The sequence below is a fragment of the Xiphophorus maculatus genome, chromosome 12 (genome assembly GCF_002775205.1).
Source record: "Xiphophorus maculatus strain JP 163 A chromosome 12, X_maculatus-5.0-male, whole genome shotgun sequence".
In the NCBI taxonomy this organism is placed as follows: Eukaryota; Metazoa; Chordata; class Actinopteri; order Cyprinodontiformes; family Poeciliidae; genus Xiphophorus; species Xiphophorus maculatus.
Window position 1 is genome coordinate 21705378 of NC_036454.1, and position 15989 is coordinate 21721366.

A 15989-nucleotide genomic window follows, 5' to 3' on the forward strand; every position below is an offset into this window, starting at 1 on the left:
GAAAACCTGTGAGTTGAACAGGAGAGGAGAGAAACTAAACCCCCTAGATTCTGGACCATTTAGAGAGATTGTGCCAGGAGGAAAGTTAATGATCTGTCTTTATGTGCTCCAAGCTCCTGAAGTGTTACAGAGGACTGAGTCAAAGGATATCAAGGGCTTGGAAGTCTTAACAGCAGGTGTACCAAATCTGTGGTTCTGGCCACTTTGCTAGAAAAAATAATGGATTTGCTAAAAACTGAGTGAAATAAAATTTTGATTTGTGATTCCTTTCCTACTGGAACGGATGATGTTTGTTTAAAGTTTATCATAATAAGTTTAATCAAATGCTAAGGCTCTACCCTCTCCATTTTTCTGCACTCTATTTCAACACTTTGCCAGGACCTGACTGGAGGTCTTCCCTCCAAGTAACTTATTGTTAACTTTGATATTAACTGCATAGTTTTATCCTCATTTGTAAATCATTTTAGAAAAAAAAAAGACATCTGCTAAATGTGTAATCATTAAACATTAATAATTAAGATACATACAGGTGCTATTGACAATGCTGCTTAAAAACATATTGAAAAAAGAAATGTTTTCAAATTAAGTTACTTTAAAAAAAAACTTTAAAAAGCGTTCAAATTATTACTATAATTACTTTTCAAAACCTTTATTTTTTCATATTATAAATATGTGTTTAAGTATAAAAAACCCCCCATAAAATTGCAACCTTTGGTGGGACGGCAACAGAGAAAACCCAAGCAGGAGTTTGAGTCACACCATGGCCGCGTCCGTCAACTGCGTAATTATGAATGTGATGAGTGAGGGTCATGCAGAGTGCATGCAGGCCGCCACACGGGGTCAGAGCATGTTCACAGGGCAAGTAAGCTCACTGGGTTTAAGGTTTCATACTGAGTCCACCCAGCATGACAAACGGACAAAAAAATGTTCATGTTGTTGTTTTTTATTTGAAGATTCAGTCATATTTATATGACAATATAGCAAAAGAAGGAATGCATTTTTTTTTAATGACCAAAGCTTATTTCTGTTTAATCTCCATCAGATGACTGCTTCCATCTTGTTTAACTGTGGTTCTTACAAACGCCTCATATGTCCATGACTGCGTGCGTACTCGTTGCACAAGCCTGTAAGCCTCGCTGGGTTCTGACCGGTACAGAACCTCCCTGTGAGGTGAATTAAGCACCACCAGGCACCCCAAATGTGCCATATTCCCCTTCATTAGAGGCAGACTTGATGGCTCCCATTAGTTGTTTAAATCAGACAGTCAGTCCTTCTTTTAAATTCACTCATGAGACTGTCTCATTGAAGACTTGTTTGCCTGCTCAGTTTTGTTTTTCTGACCATGTTGTTGCCAAATCTCAGAAGGCCAGCGTGTGCTCTCATGAATAAAATACGATTACGTGAGCAGAGAGAGACTCTGAGAAAGAAAAAAGGGAGGAGAGCGTTCCCAGGAGTCTCATCGTCCCCCCGCCACCCCCTATTTTTCACTCCATCTCTCCTTATAGGGTATTCTCTTGGGAAAAGTCGCTGAAGAGTTGCCACAGAAGTGCTGCACGCCTGTGTGAACAGAGTGTCGTTACACGGGCTCATGTGCAATGTGCCAGTCTGATACAAAGGTCAGAGGAGGAGCCGATGTGGGAGTCAGGAAGACTTACAGACACACATCCACACATTACAGCAAGTACAGACTGTAGCGAAATAAATGGCAACGGGAAGGGAGGCTTTCAGCAAGGAAGCATGAAATGTTGTTTGTGGAGCCACGCCGAACAATAAGCAAATGGAGCCATGGCAATGAGGGCATGGGAAAAGGAAAGAGATTGGCGAAACTCAACCATGAGAGAAAATAAAGCAAAATAAGATTTAAGAGAAATTTAGAATCAAGCAAAATTGTCTTACATTAAACGAAAGCGTGAAATTACTGTAAAGCTTTTTGTCAAGCTGCACTTTTATAAAAATTAGACTCATATTTATTCCCTAAGGATTAGGGTGATGGTGAGGCAGCCTTCCAGCTTCAAAAACCTGGAGAAACACCACCAACGATAAATCCTAGGAATAAATAAATATGAGTCCTCATCTAGTCTAGTGGTCAGCGTATAAAAATAAAATAAAATAAATAGTGGTGCTAGTGGAGAGGCACTGCTTCTCGTCTTCTTTTTACTCCACGCAAATAAAATTTAATTAGAGGTTCCCATAAAATCGGATCAATTTAAAACTAAAAGAAAAATGGAATAAGAACACTCCTGTTTCATGTACTCAGAATAACCAAGAGTGCCAACCAGTCGTTTTGTTGGGGAAAAAAAATCGTAGGGCTTTCTCCTAAACTGGGTAAATTATTCAGATTAGAGGGTAATTTGAATTAATGTGTAAAGTTATAGTGTTTAGCTTTTTACACATCTTTAAAAAGGAGGCGCATACATGTGTGTATTATCCATTTGGGATGACAGATGAAGGTCTGTTTACCTCTTCCATGGCGCTGATGAGATTCTGGGTTGATTTGCTGATGTCGCTTCCCACAGCTGTTGGTCCCCCGGCTGGAAAGGTCGAATCAGGGCGGTCGTGGCCATTCATCTCCACAGTGTAACTCGCTTTAGTCGGCCAACATAACTGGTTGTGCATGACGAAATACACTGCAAACACATACAAGCCCTGTAAAGAAAAAGGAAGAAAATCAATATTAGAAAACTGTATTGCATATGATAAACATACACCATGTTCCAAATTATTATGCAAATTGGATTTAAGTGTCATAAAGCTTAAATTTTTTGTTGTGCTATTAAATTTATATTGTGTGTCAGGGCTCTTTGAATGACTATAATTAATTTCAGAGAGCTGGTTGATTAGTTTGGTGAGCTCAATTAAAGGAGATTACTTAAGAAGGATGTTCCACATTATTAAGAAGGCCACAGGTTTCATTCAATATGGGAAAGAAAAAGGATCTTTCTGCTGACAAAAATCATCATAGTGTAGTGCCGCATGACAAGATATGAAAACATTAGATGTTTAACGGAAACTGAAGCGTTATCGTACTGTGAAGAGATTTGTGGCTGATTCAGAACAAAGATGGGTTTGTAGTGATAAAGGCATAATGAGGAAGGTTTCTGTTAGACAAATTCATCGGATTAAGAGAGCAGCTGTTAAAATGCCCTTACAAAGCAGCAAACAGTTATTTGAAGCTGCTGGAGCCTCTGGAGCCTCAAGGTGGAGGATCCTCCAGAGGCTTGCAGTGCATGAACCTACTATTGGGCCCCTAACCAGAGCTCATAGCAGAAACGGTCACAGTGGGCCCAGCTGGACATGAAGATTAATTATCAAATTGACTTGTTCACTGATGACTGCTGTGCAACTCTGGATGGTCCAGATGTACGCAGTAGTGGATTGGTGGTGAATGGCCACCACATCCCAACATGGCTGTGACGTCAGCAAGGAGGTGGTGGAGTCATGCTTTGGGCTGAAGAGAATCATTGGTCAGCCCCTTCAGAGTCCCTGAAGGTCTGAAAATGAATTGTGTTGTGATATCACAGAAGGGCTCCTATGTTAACATGTAACTTGGTCTGTTAAGATGTTTTTGATTGAAATAGCTTTTGATTTTAGTACATGTGACCACTTAATGCTGCACATTCAAAGAATGACCATTTGCAGTTCTTTGTTAATCCATAAAATGTTTAGAAAATCTGCTGGGCGTAATAATTTGGAACAGTGCATTTTGAGTTTTTTATTTTTGAAAAAAATACTGTTCTCATTGGGAGCTTTGTTCAGTCAAATTTGATTTATACTGTAATAGTTCATGACTTGAACATTATACTGACCATCATTTGCATTGACCATTTAAGAAAATCTGAAAAAATATCACTTTCATAATAATTTGGAACACAGTGTAGAGGAACGTTTTCTATCCTAACTCTGTTAAAGGGTTACTTCATCCGTGGGTCATGACATCATTGGCATTGTGTTTCCTCCACTCCCTCGTCATGAAAACCTTTCTCAGACACCAACACCGGGCTGGGAATTACAACAAAACACCGGAACGCCAAATGCCACAAGTATTTCCGGCATTTCGCAACACTCATCAAGATGTGCGGACGGCTGAGAGGGTCACTACATACCAAAACAAACTGTAAATGTGTTTTAGTACACATGCGGCACAAAGATGGGATCTATTTTCAACCACGAAAGTCATGCAAACATGCAGTATGTCAAGTTAAATTTAAAATGTACGCTTTCTGGCTTTCATGGTTAACCGCTTTGTCTGAGTTTTTAATGATCCATCTTAAGCTCAAATCTTAAAATGTACAGACGGGAAACATGATTAAAAAATGTTTCATTTTGTTATTGTACACATCGGCATGGAAAATTAGAAAAAAAAGTTTTAAGATGGAGTTTTAAGGTAGTAAAAATGTAGGCACACCGAGTGCAACCAGCACAAAAAGTTAGTCTGGAGCTGCGACTTTAGCTCTCCCATAAAGTAATCGACATCACAGATCTTTCCCGGAGGTCTCAGACACAGAATTAAACACAACAGAGGCAGTTGTGGTCAATATTACCAGGAAGAAAAAACAATAACCATAACTGGAAAGGGCTCATTTATGGGAACACTGTGAAACGCTGCACAACAGCAAACAGATGTAAAACACATGAAAGATCTCACAGGTCATCAGTTTATAAGTTCAAACTTAAAATAAATAAATAAGAAAAAAAAAGCTAATCCATGCTGTATAAAAATAACCACTGATTTAACATAATTATCAGAATAACACACCCTTCAGCAGATTGGATCTTTTTGTGTTAGAAGACATGCGCAGTGGCCTGTACAGCAATTTAACTAACATAACTTCTTATACTTTATACCTGCTGAACGAGGAAATTAACCTACTTTTGAATCATCAAATAAAACATGCTAAACAAAAAGTGCCAGATGTGAACTTAAGTCTGGTAGCACATTTTGTTATCTACATGTGGGTGATTATCACAGATCAGCTGCTCAGCCTGAGAAACAGGCTTTACAACCAGAGACCTGTTACGTAAGTGTTCCCTGAGTAAGAGGAGGCTTCAGAGATGGAAAGCACAATGCTGAGCTGAGCAAAGGTCAGAGGACACAAAAGGCATTTCTTTTTTAACCTGGTAGTAGTATAAAAATAGCACAAGAACAAGGAATGCAAAAGACACATGTTTTTGTACCGCAGTAATCGCAACATGCTCGAAAAGGAGCAGGAACTTATGAACTCCTGCCCCATAAACTCATGCAATATTTTCAGATGGACCCTCATTAATAAATCCAATCAAAAATAAAAATAAACAGGTTAATTAATTTGCCTTTTTATCTGGGTTTACATTTGTCTAAGTATTTACAGTACAGACCAAAAGTTTGGACACACCTTTCTAATTCAATGGGTTTTCTTTATTTTCATGACTATTTAAAAGGCAATAAATCCCACTTATTAACCTGACAGGGCAACACCTATGAAGTGAAAACCATTTCAGGTGACTACCTCTTGAAGCTCATCAAGAAAATGCAGAGTGTGCAAAGCAGTAATCACAGCAAAAGGTTGCTACTTTGAAGAAACTAGAATATAAGGGGTATTTTCAGTTGTTTTACACTTTTTTGTTTAGTGCATATTTCCACATGTGTTATTCATAGTTTGATGCCTTCAGTGTGAATCTACAATGTCAATAGTCATGAAAATAAAGGAAACTCATTGAATTAAAAGGTGTGTCCAAACTTTTGGTCTGTACTGTACATCTACACCCACACACATGCATTAGTCTCAATTTAAATATACACATTAGTGCTATCTCTCACCCATCTTGTGAAAATGACCTCCTTATATTTCCTTCTAGATTATATTAAATTTTGAGTTTGTTTTAACTCCTCATTTAACTTGTTCCATAATTTCTCCCCATGAATTGAAATACAAAAGCTCTTTCCTGTTGTTCGTAAATTACGAATCCTTACGTTTGGAGGAAAATATACGGAATAGGAATGTAAATATCTGGGGTAGAGAATCATACATGAATATCATGATGGGTATAAACTATTTACAGAAAGGAAAGCGAAAAAACATTAACTTGTATTTGACGTACAGAGCCTCTTAAGCTACTCACACGTTGCACAAACACATATGGCTTATAAAAGGATTGAAAACAAATAACTGCATTTTCTGTTCAGCCCCCTTGAATCAGTTCTTCGCAGATCCCCATTTGGCTGCAGTTATAGCTACAAGTCTTCTGTGGCATGTCTCTAACAGCTTCGCACATTCCTCTATTCAAAATGCCTCAAGTCCAATTAAATTGGACAGAGGGTGTGTCTATAAATTATTTTTTAAGCCACAAATTCTCAGTACCATTAGAGTTGACCAACTTCCCTGCTCCAAGAAGCCTCCCCACAGCTTGGCGCTGGCACCAACGTGTTTCCCAGTAATAGTTGCATGTGATGAGTTGAGTTAATTTTTTTCCACTCTTTAGTTTTATATTTAAGAAGTGCACAACTAATAGTTGCTGCTGGCAGATTCTTTCACCTAAGATGTGGATTTTTTGCTTCCTTTCTCTCCTTGTCTGACGTGTCAGTTTAGGCGGACGGTCATGATCTTAGACGTTTTGAAGCTTTTTCTAATTTTCTGACAAGGATCAAACAATGCACCGTGAGATGTTTAATGCTTTGGTCAATGTTTTATAACCTGCCACTGCTTTAAACCTCTGCCTCTTTCTCCTGCAATGCTGTTTGTTCTCTAACAAACCTCAGAGTGCTTCATAGAACACCAGAATTTTAAATGATATGAAAATACTGTATACAGATACAAACTTTATTTAGTAAGTAGGCAATTGGCTGCAATGGAAATCTTTTAAGAGTATTAGAGTAAAAGACGACTGAACACAAATTCTCTTTTTAGATTTATATTTGTAAAAAATGTATCATTTTCCATTCACATCACAGTTATGCATGTTTCTATTTAATAAAACCGCAATAAAATACAATAAAGTTTGTGTTTGTAATGTGACAAAACCTTACAAAAGTTCAAGGGGCACTATAAAAAACAAACAGAAAAAACAACACGCCTTTACTGCACTTGTTGATGCAGCATTACTCTACCTGACCCCTTACAGTGATTATGATGGTTATGAAACATTTTCTATGATCATAAAAGAAAAAGAATCACTTCCCTTAAATCTTGTATGGCTCTGACGTGTCAGTGATTTTATTCCTAAAAACTTTCCACACACATATCAGGTATCCTATTCTTAGATAAAGATTAAATAAAAAAGTGTGGGTTGGTAATAAATCATTGTGAAAACTGTTACCGTTTCTTCGTTGTTGATATTTTTGATGGCTGTTGACATAACGAGGAAAGGTTTATAGGCAGAACAAGGAGATAATGAGGGGCGCTGCTATGGAAATTTGATTATCTCCTTCTAATTCGGCCTGGTGAAGCACAGATGTGCGGTTGAAAAACAGGGCAGAAGGAGGAAGGAAAAGGTGCAGCCTTTAGACTTAAAGGTCAGTTATTTTCGGTCTAACGTTGAATGCGATTAGCTTCTCAGACCAGTACAGTTAACTATGCAGCTGGAAACCAGTACCCGTTTTTACGGCATTCAATAAACGCAGAGCTCTGAATACTCTGCAGCACAAATACACGCACATGCACAGCTGTAACATCTGCAAGTGTTTAATAATGTTCCGTAATTAGCAGCAGGGAGGTGCGCTTTACAGCTACATGAAGTAAATATGGAAAATTCTTCGAATGGAAAGTTCACGGCATGAAGAAAACAAGAATCACTCTGCAACACCTTGCAGCTGTGACCAACACTCTAATAACTTCCAACCACACAATGGAAACGAAAACCTGAAAAAAAACTGAGGTTGTGAGTTTAGAAGCAGAAAGTTGTATAATAACGCTGCCAGAGAGTGGTGGTAATGTAGTCCGCATGTAGCAGACTTGTCTGAAGATGTATCATTTACATACATTTATAGATATATTCACCCTTGCTTGTGAATTCTAAATGTATTATGTACTTGGTCTTGGTGTGCAGAATTTTTGATGTAAACAAACATCAATCTTTACTAAAATAATCAAATTTTGTACCTATGTTTTTTTCTCTTTCAGTCTGTAATATCTCCCACTGTCACAAACTTTACCAGTGCCCCCCTACAGCTGCATGAATTAGGGTATCTCCTGAGAATACACATACACTCAAAGCCACAAAATACCCATTAGAGCCTTTTTTTTCCTCTCAATTCAGCAGCATCTCAACAAAGTCCCATGTTCACTTTCCTTTTAATCAATATCTTCAGTCACTCGGTTTAGCTTTGGGGCTTTTCACCTCCTCCTACTTTTATGAATCCTTGTTTGTTTTTGTGTCAAACTTCAGAGGCCCAGCACTTTGAAGCTGCACTTTTGCTGAAAATCAATCTTCATCTACAGGAAGTATGTGTTTTTATTTCCTTTTACAGAAGAGAGAGGTTGCCCGTATATTGATGCTAGAGGTTGACCTGGCTGAAGAGAAGGGCAATCTGAATCTAAAGGGAATCTATTAAACTGCGACGAACCTTTTAAATTGTATTATCCTCTTTGCAGCTTTGTGCTACAGTGTCCCTGAGTGCATCCAACTCTCAGTGGCAGGAAGAGTGAAGGTGGAAAATGAAGAAGCTTCTGGTGGCTTTAATCAAACGCAGCAGACGGGTCAGGGATAAAGTTGTGGAGAAGTTTAGAGCAGGGTCACGTTACTAAACTGTCTAAAGCTTTAAGCATTTCATGGAGAACTGTTGAATCCATCAATCAAAAACCAGAAGCGTGTCACATTTTATCCTATGAGTACAACATTTTATAATTTGTAGAACAGGATACTGCTTTCTCATTTCCTAAAAGAATAACAGCTCAATCCCAGCTTCTTTGTAAGTCAGCTGAATCAGATTCTGTATTTGATACTTGTCCACTTCAGGACTGAAATTAATGTGCTCTATTGTAACACCTTAACAATGGCGTCTACAGGGTCAATGCCACATATCACTGTGGATTTTAAGGTGTTGATCATATTTGTTTTTGTCCTGTATGTCCTTCACTGTCTCAAGTCTTACATTGATATGAAAAAGGAGGGAAAAATGCATCTTTCAATTTTTACAACCCTTCAGCTGTGGAAATGTTTTCCTTAAGACCTCAGAGCAGCTGACATTTTGGATGTTTCTGAAAGCAATTATTTAGTCTATAGCTATGTCACATCTCTTGTGGTTAATTATTTTTATTTAAAAGTTGGTTATTACATATTTAAGGGCTGTTTTTGCCATATTACTGTTCATTTTTAATAATACATACACATACATGAGCTGATGATGATGTGAGCTGATCGAACTATCCACATGAGGTCACAGAACCAAACAAAACTGGCCTGAGCTCACAAACAAACGCAAAGTGCGACACTGACTGTTGGCGCTGACATCATCTCATCTTCCTAGTCACTGTGCCAACAGGACCAGTTTATTTCGGTCAACACTGTTGCCTTTAGCATGTGAATGCCACATATCACCGTGGGTTACCACAGACCTGTGACTGTGCACTTTATGGCTAAAAAGTGGCCAAGAATCTTTGGCAGACAAATATTTTTAAAAATCCTACTACTGACAATAAAAAATGTGAGAGAAGAGCAGAATGAGCAATCTCTTAATTAGTTAATTGCTCAACTAGCAAGGCTGCTTACTAAATCTATAGTATTTAAAATGAAGTTTTTAAAGAAAAAAAGGGTCTAATCTCACTCCTTTTAGTGGTTTCAACAAATACTGCTACTTTTCTAAGTAACCTGGATTTTTTTTTATAAATCTAGAAAATAGAAGTGGTAAAGACATGTGCTCAAGAAAGCTAAAAAGGAGTATTTATTATTTTTTACTTATAGAATAATATCAGCTTTTTATGCAAAAACAATGTAAATATTTAAAAATAATATTACTACCCACTCTGGCTCGCACATACACTCACATAAAAGTCGACAATAAATTGCTAGGTCATAGAAATTTAGGGGAACTCCATTTCTCTGTGAATGGAATAATTATGCTATTGCACTATTAGTTATCACCAGGTTTTTTTTTTCTACCACATTGCTGCCAAACCTGGTGTCACATCTGCAGATGTTTCCTAGGGGAGGTTTTTGCCCCTCCACCATTCAGTTTTAGGTTTTTCAGCATTGAGCCAAAGTTAAGTGACAATAATCTTTCATTGCTATTCTGGTTTAATCTTCTAATATATCCGAAGAACAGAAACAGAGTAAAGTCTTGGCAGAGATGAAGATATGATACCCTGTAGTCCTGATTTCCATCATACTCCTGAGACATTCCCAGCTCTCTGAGGCTGGGAATCAATGTAGCATCAAAGCCAGAAAATAAAAGAAAGACACATTTTAATTAGGAAAAAATGCTACAACACAATTATTTTGGTTAGTTTTTCCCCTCTTCACATTTGCATTTAGTACATTAACCTTGTTTTTAGATTATGGGAAGCACAACTGTTGACACAAACTTTTATGATACCAGGCTGCCGGTGGGTGGTTTTTGTAATCAGCAATCAACAATCAGCGGGTCGGCAAATAATGAAAGGAACAAGTGGTCTTACCAGCAGGCAGTTAAAGATGACATAGAGGATGAGGAGCCACAGGTATCTGTAGCCCATGTGGAGTCCTGCCCACAACCAGACCAGCGAGATGAGCAGAAACAAGTAAAGGACCAGCGGCACCTCTGGAGCACAAAGGAAAAAGCAAAATAAGATTTTAAAACATCATCTGTTAAAAACAACTACAGCCAAAAACTAAGTCCGTCTCGGATTTCAAAAATTTCAGCCTGCTCATATTGTCTTAGTCATTGGTAAACCTGCACTAAACATCAGAAATGTGTCAATTAAGTAGTTAACATTAACAGGGCTCTTTTCTAACTCCACCAACTAATATTTAAATACTCCCAAATAACAACTGGGTATATTTCCTTGTGAAATCCATTCACCAGAAAGTGATATTGATGGAAAGTTTACCTAAGTTCTCAATCTTCTGTTTAGGCCTTCTGATGATGAACACATCATAAACATGCAGATATTTGAAAAGTTATTCAGCACTTCAAATTTCAACGCGCCAATGCAGATTTGAAATTTAAGTTCAAATCTGCGTTGAACTTAAATTTCAATGCATAAAGTATAAAGTAGATAAACCATGTGGATCCAGACTAAAGCCTCAAACACTGAAGCAGACATGCAGTGCGTGACCTTGAATGACCCCCACCGCACAAAGACCTGCCTCTTCACATTTCTACGCTCTGTACTCAGAGTCAGCGCCTCATGTGTTGAGCCTTATGTCATCACTAATATGGCTGAGGGAAAGAGAAGTGGATATACTGGTCTTTTGTAAAATGGTTTTGATTATTAAGAAATCAAAATTTTTGAAATCCTGATGAAAATTCAACAGGTACATTAAGCCCGCAGACCTCAATAGAGTTAATGTGACATAAGTAGCCTAACTGAAAACCTTTCAACTCGCCTGCTTAAACAGGTACTGTTAACAGATGACCTATAAATGTGAAAGGTGTGACACTTCCTGCAGCTTTCAAACAGCACCTAGAAAGCCCACGCACATGTGTGAAATACAGTATGCGCAATAAAAGCAAACATGTGACCACATGGCTCACAGACTTCCTGTCTGCATACACAAAAGTTCTGTCTGCCTGAAAGGGTTTTCTGTGTTTCTAGGATTAAATGAAACTAGAAGTTCAACCTGTTTCTGAAAAGGTTTCACTCAAAGCTATTTTAGAAACATGGGTCTTATTTTGATGCTTTAAAGCTGTTTGCCACTACCAAGATGATAAAGATTAATTCAGTTGTTAAGGAGAGGACGTGAACACTTAATCTACATCTTGTATTAATAACTCTTTTTGATTCATAACTGGAAAGTTCCAGATAAAATTCCCAGAGAGGCCCAGGAGACGGGGTGAACGTAAGCTCTACCCAAGTCTGATTGCCTTATTAGGAAATATTGTTAGTAGCAGCTTTTGGACCAAGACACATCTGTCACTTTAATAAAATGAAACAATACACTTCAAGTGATTATCCTCCTGATCTACCACTAGCAGTTTTCATATCTAATCCACATGGAAGTACTGCAGCTTGAAAAAGTATTCATACCCTTGTTGAATGTTCATACAATATGTCACAGTACAACCATAAACGTCTGTGTATTTTTGGGAATTTTATTAAGAGCACTTCTTTCCCTAGATGTGCAATGCTTGCAAAGACAAAATAAAATAAAGATTTGTAGCATAACTGCATTGCAAAGAGGTTTTCAAAAACATTCACTTTGGGAGCCTCAGTTCATGCACACCTCACTTTTCAGACGTTTGTATGCAAATAAAACTAGAAAACTCTGTTTACCTTTTCCATGTTTGGATGGTATGCTATTTCAAGTATATGGGGCACATTTTATGAGACTTTAATTCATCTTACCTTGTCAAAGAAAAGCGAGAATTAAAAAAATAAAAATCTGGTTCTAAAATCATCTTTGAATCCTGTGGGGTAACCCTACATAAAACTACTACGCTGAGTCAGGGTTGCTGTAGCTTGCTTCTATATAGGACACAGTGTCCAGCAGAGTCCACTTCACTTCACAAGTAGGATGGAAACACAGGGCACAGGTTTGCACAAAAAGCCCTCACTTAGGTGCCACTTCTTTGGTGTTGTCATTTCCACTCTGCTGCAGTTTCTGCTTTTTTTCTCAGACTTATTCCTAAATCCCACCTGCTGCCTTCATTGGAGACATATTTCCTTTAAGCCTTCCTCCCGTAACACTGATCATTGTTTATAAAGTTTCTGTGGTCTTACTTCTGATCAGAACAGTATTAAAAGACAGCTTGAAGACAGCTGGCTCTTTAGATATTTATACTGCTTCCAGCAGCACATACTGTTCCTATCTGATTCGCTCTCTTTCTTCCACTCAAGCACATCTGTCTGCTTCCCTCTCTAACCAGTTTGATTTTTCCAACCATGTAAGCACATTCCACTCTCTGGACGAGACAGAGCTCCCACAGTAAGAGCAGGTTCCCAGAGCCAAATGGAGACTGACTGCAAAATGCTGACTGGCAATTTGACTGGATACCACCAAGACAGAGAAAAACAAACAAACAAACAAAAAAAAACAGTATATGAGCATAAGACGAAAAGCCAACTGAATATATGCATCTTCCTATGAAGGTTTGTGTTTCAACTGTCTGTTAGGATGAGGGAGCTACTGTTTGCCACAACTTCCAGTTTACAGTTTGTATATTAGCACAGTGTCTTGGTTTGAAAAGACAAACCAGAAAACACTTAAGAAAGCTTTCAGCGGTGACTCAAAGAGGTCAGCAGCTGTAGCAACAGTAAGCTGCAAAGAGGATGTGCTGATAAGATAATATTACAACATCTGCAGCATTAGAATTAAGAGATAGTTAAAAAAAATTATGTAAGAGTTTCAAGCTGTAAACATAGGCCTGGGTTGCTGATAAATTAACTGGATAGACTAAGACCAAGGGCAAAACTATTCATAACCCTTGAATTAACACCCCAAGTAGGGCAAACATGTGGGAGGGAGTATTCTGGTTAGATAAAACCTAAACTTTTTTAGACTTTTTGCCCTAAATGCCAAATGCTGTATGTGGTGGAAACAAAACTCTCCACATGCCCAGAATACATCACTCCCCAGGTGAAACATGGCGATGGCAGCATAATGTTGAGGTGATTCGACAAAGAAATTATGGCTACATCAAAAATGACCAACACTGGGTTTTTTTACAAACCAAAAAACTTCACTTTGCACTTCTGTGCTATTTTATGTTAGTCTCTGATAAAATCCTGATGAAATGAATTCAAGTTTCTGTTAGTTGTTAATGTTCAAAAGGTAAGTTCAGGTAAAGTACGCTCACTAGGCACTGCAAACACTGGCACTGTAAACAATAAAACACTTTGCAATAAAACCTTATCCAGTGCATGCTTTTGTTGATTCCTGCTCTGGCCAATCAATGACTGAGCTGCATGTGTTCATGGAGCAAGTGGTGCTGTAAAAAGCTTGTATCAAGAAGAACATCAAGTCTCCTCGTGGGTTGAGTTGGGCTGCGATAAGGGCTCAGATGACATTTTGATATCCCTAATTTCAAGTTCAGTTTGCTTCCTTTTCATTGCCGAGCACTCCATCAGGCACAGTGGGAGAGTTCCAGTCATTCTCTAATAGGTACATGTTTACAAGTGGTACGCAGCGTGCTCAAGCAGACGCTGGCCTGATCCTGCTGACGTCAGTAGTCCTGCTATATTTCACATAGTCCTGTGAGTTCAACATGTGGGCTTCTCACACTCCTGCGCCAGTAGAAAGATTAGACCTCGACTTATCACACCGGCTGTTTGCTGTGGTGAGGATTTTGAAAAGTGTGACCTTAATGTGCACTGTCCGCAACAAGAGTCCTACAAATTCAACAGCTAATTAGAAACATCAAGGTTGAACTCAAAATGAATGTGCTAGAGCGATAAATAGTTTCTCATTTAACACTAACTACTGATAAATGATGACAGAAAGAACCTTCAACTATGTTCGATAGTCACAGTAGGACAAAGAGAAATAAATTCAAATTAGTAGTTTCAAGGCTGCTTCATATCGGAGGTTGGGAACCTGTCAGTGCTCTCAAAAATTAGCAGACTTTTGCTAAAAATTTAGCAGATAGCAGAATTTCCTCAGCCTGGGGTGTTTTGGCATGGAGTTTTGCATGTTCTGTGGGTTATCTTCAGGAAGTCTACCTTTGTGCCACAATCCAAAACCATGACCGCCCTCAGGTATATGTGAGTGCATGCTTGGTTGTTTGTGCTGTGACCCCTGGTGATGAAGCAACAATAGGAAGCAATGAACAACAGAGGGACGGATGTGCTCACATCTTGTTTATTATAAATTTTTAAAAGTTGTTTTGGACTACGGACATTTGTGAGAGAGTCTGTGGGCACCACTGATTATATTGCATGAAACACCAATAAATAAAAATGAAATGGAAAACATTATATTTAGTGTGGAAGCTTTATGGATGGTTATATATTTCTGTGTGCAAACAGGACTTTGTTGAGTCATTATGTTTCCAGATAACAGATTGTAGGTAGAGTCAACACGGTTAATTCCTCTAAACTTTGATCAGTCAGTGCTGTCAAGATTTTGTGCCTCAAACTAACATGAATACAATTTAAAGTCATAGCTGAACTGTACGGTGGTGCAATTATGGAAAACAGTTCTTGGATTCAGGTTTGACTGAGGCTTTTCTGTTGGTTTGTATGTTTTCTCTGATTACACCCGTTTAATCCAGCAGTCCCAATAACCTGTTTGTTAAGTTCATTGGAGATCCTAATTTGTTTTTAGGTATAAATGTGCCAGATACAGTATGCTGTCCCAAGGGTGGACTGGAAACTTGTCCAGGGTTGTACTCCTGACTAACTCATTCACTGACCCTTTGTGACCCTGAGCAGGAACAAGCCGGTATAAGCAATGAATAAGGGATGTCAAACACCAGTCATTGAGAATCAAAGTCCTGCAACTTTTGGATGTGTCTCATGTCCAACATACCTAAATCAAATGACTGAATTGCCTCCATATGCACTCAAACTCCTACTAATGATCAAATTGTGTGATTCAGGTGTGTTGACACAGAGACAGATCTAAAAGTAGCTGAACTCTGGCACCTCTAGGACTGTAGAGTCCTAGAGTATGAAAACACCTGTCCAGTGGATGGATGGATGATGTTTGAACTTAGTACTGGACAGTAGATGTTCTCATTGTGTGAGTGTAGCGTTCATAATACAAAATGAGAACTTTATTGTAAAGAATTTTCTGCCATCTACTCTCCTTTCATTTGGTCCCCTTGTTCCTTCAGTTTTGAGTAAAGAGCAACTAACGAGTGCTGATTGTCAGTGATAACAACCTGAATGATGAGAGATGTTTGACTTGGATCTTCATGAGTGGGCAAAGTGACTGAC

At 38.4% G+C, this 15989-nt stretch overlaps 1 protein-coding gene across 3 annotated transcripts in view; it reads right to left on the reverse strand.

Moving 5' to 3' along the window:
- The window catches only part of adgrv1 (adhesion G protein-coupled receptor V1), a 118600-nt gene that overhangs the window by 4600 nt on the left and 98011 nt on the right, over positions 1–15989 (reverse strand). For all 3 annotated transcript variants that reach the window (XM_023343662.1, XM_023343663.1, XM_023343661.1), the window contains 2 exons: positions 10590–10711; positions 2461–2646 (listed from right to left, as the gene is read on the reverse strand). In XM_023343662.1, coding sequence (XP_023199430.1) covers positions 2461–2646; positions 10590–10711 — 308 coding nt within the window. The remainder of the gene's footprint in view (positions 1–2460; positions 2647–10589; positions 10712–15989) is intronic.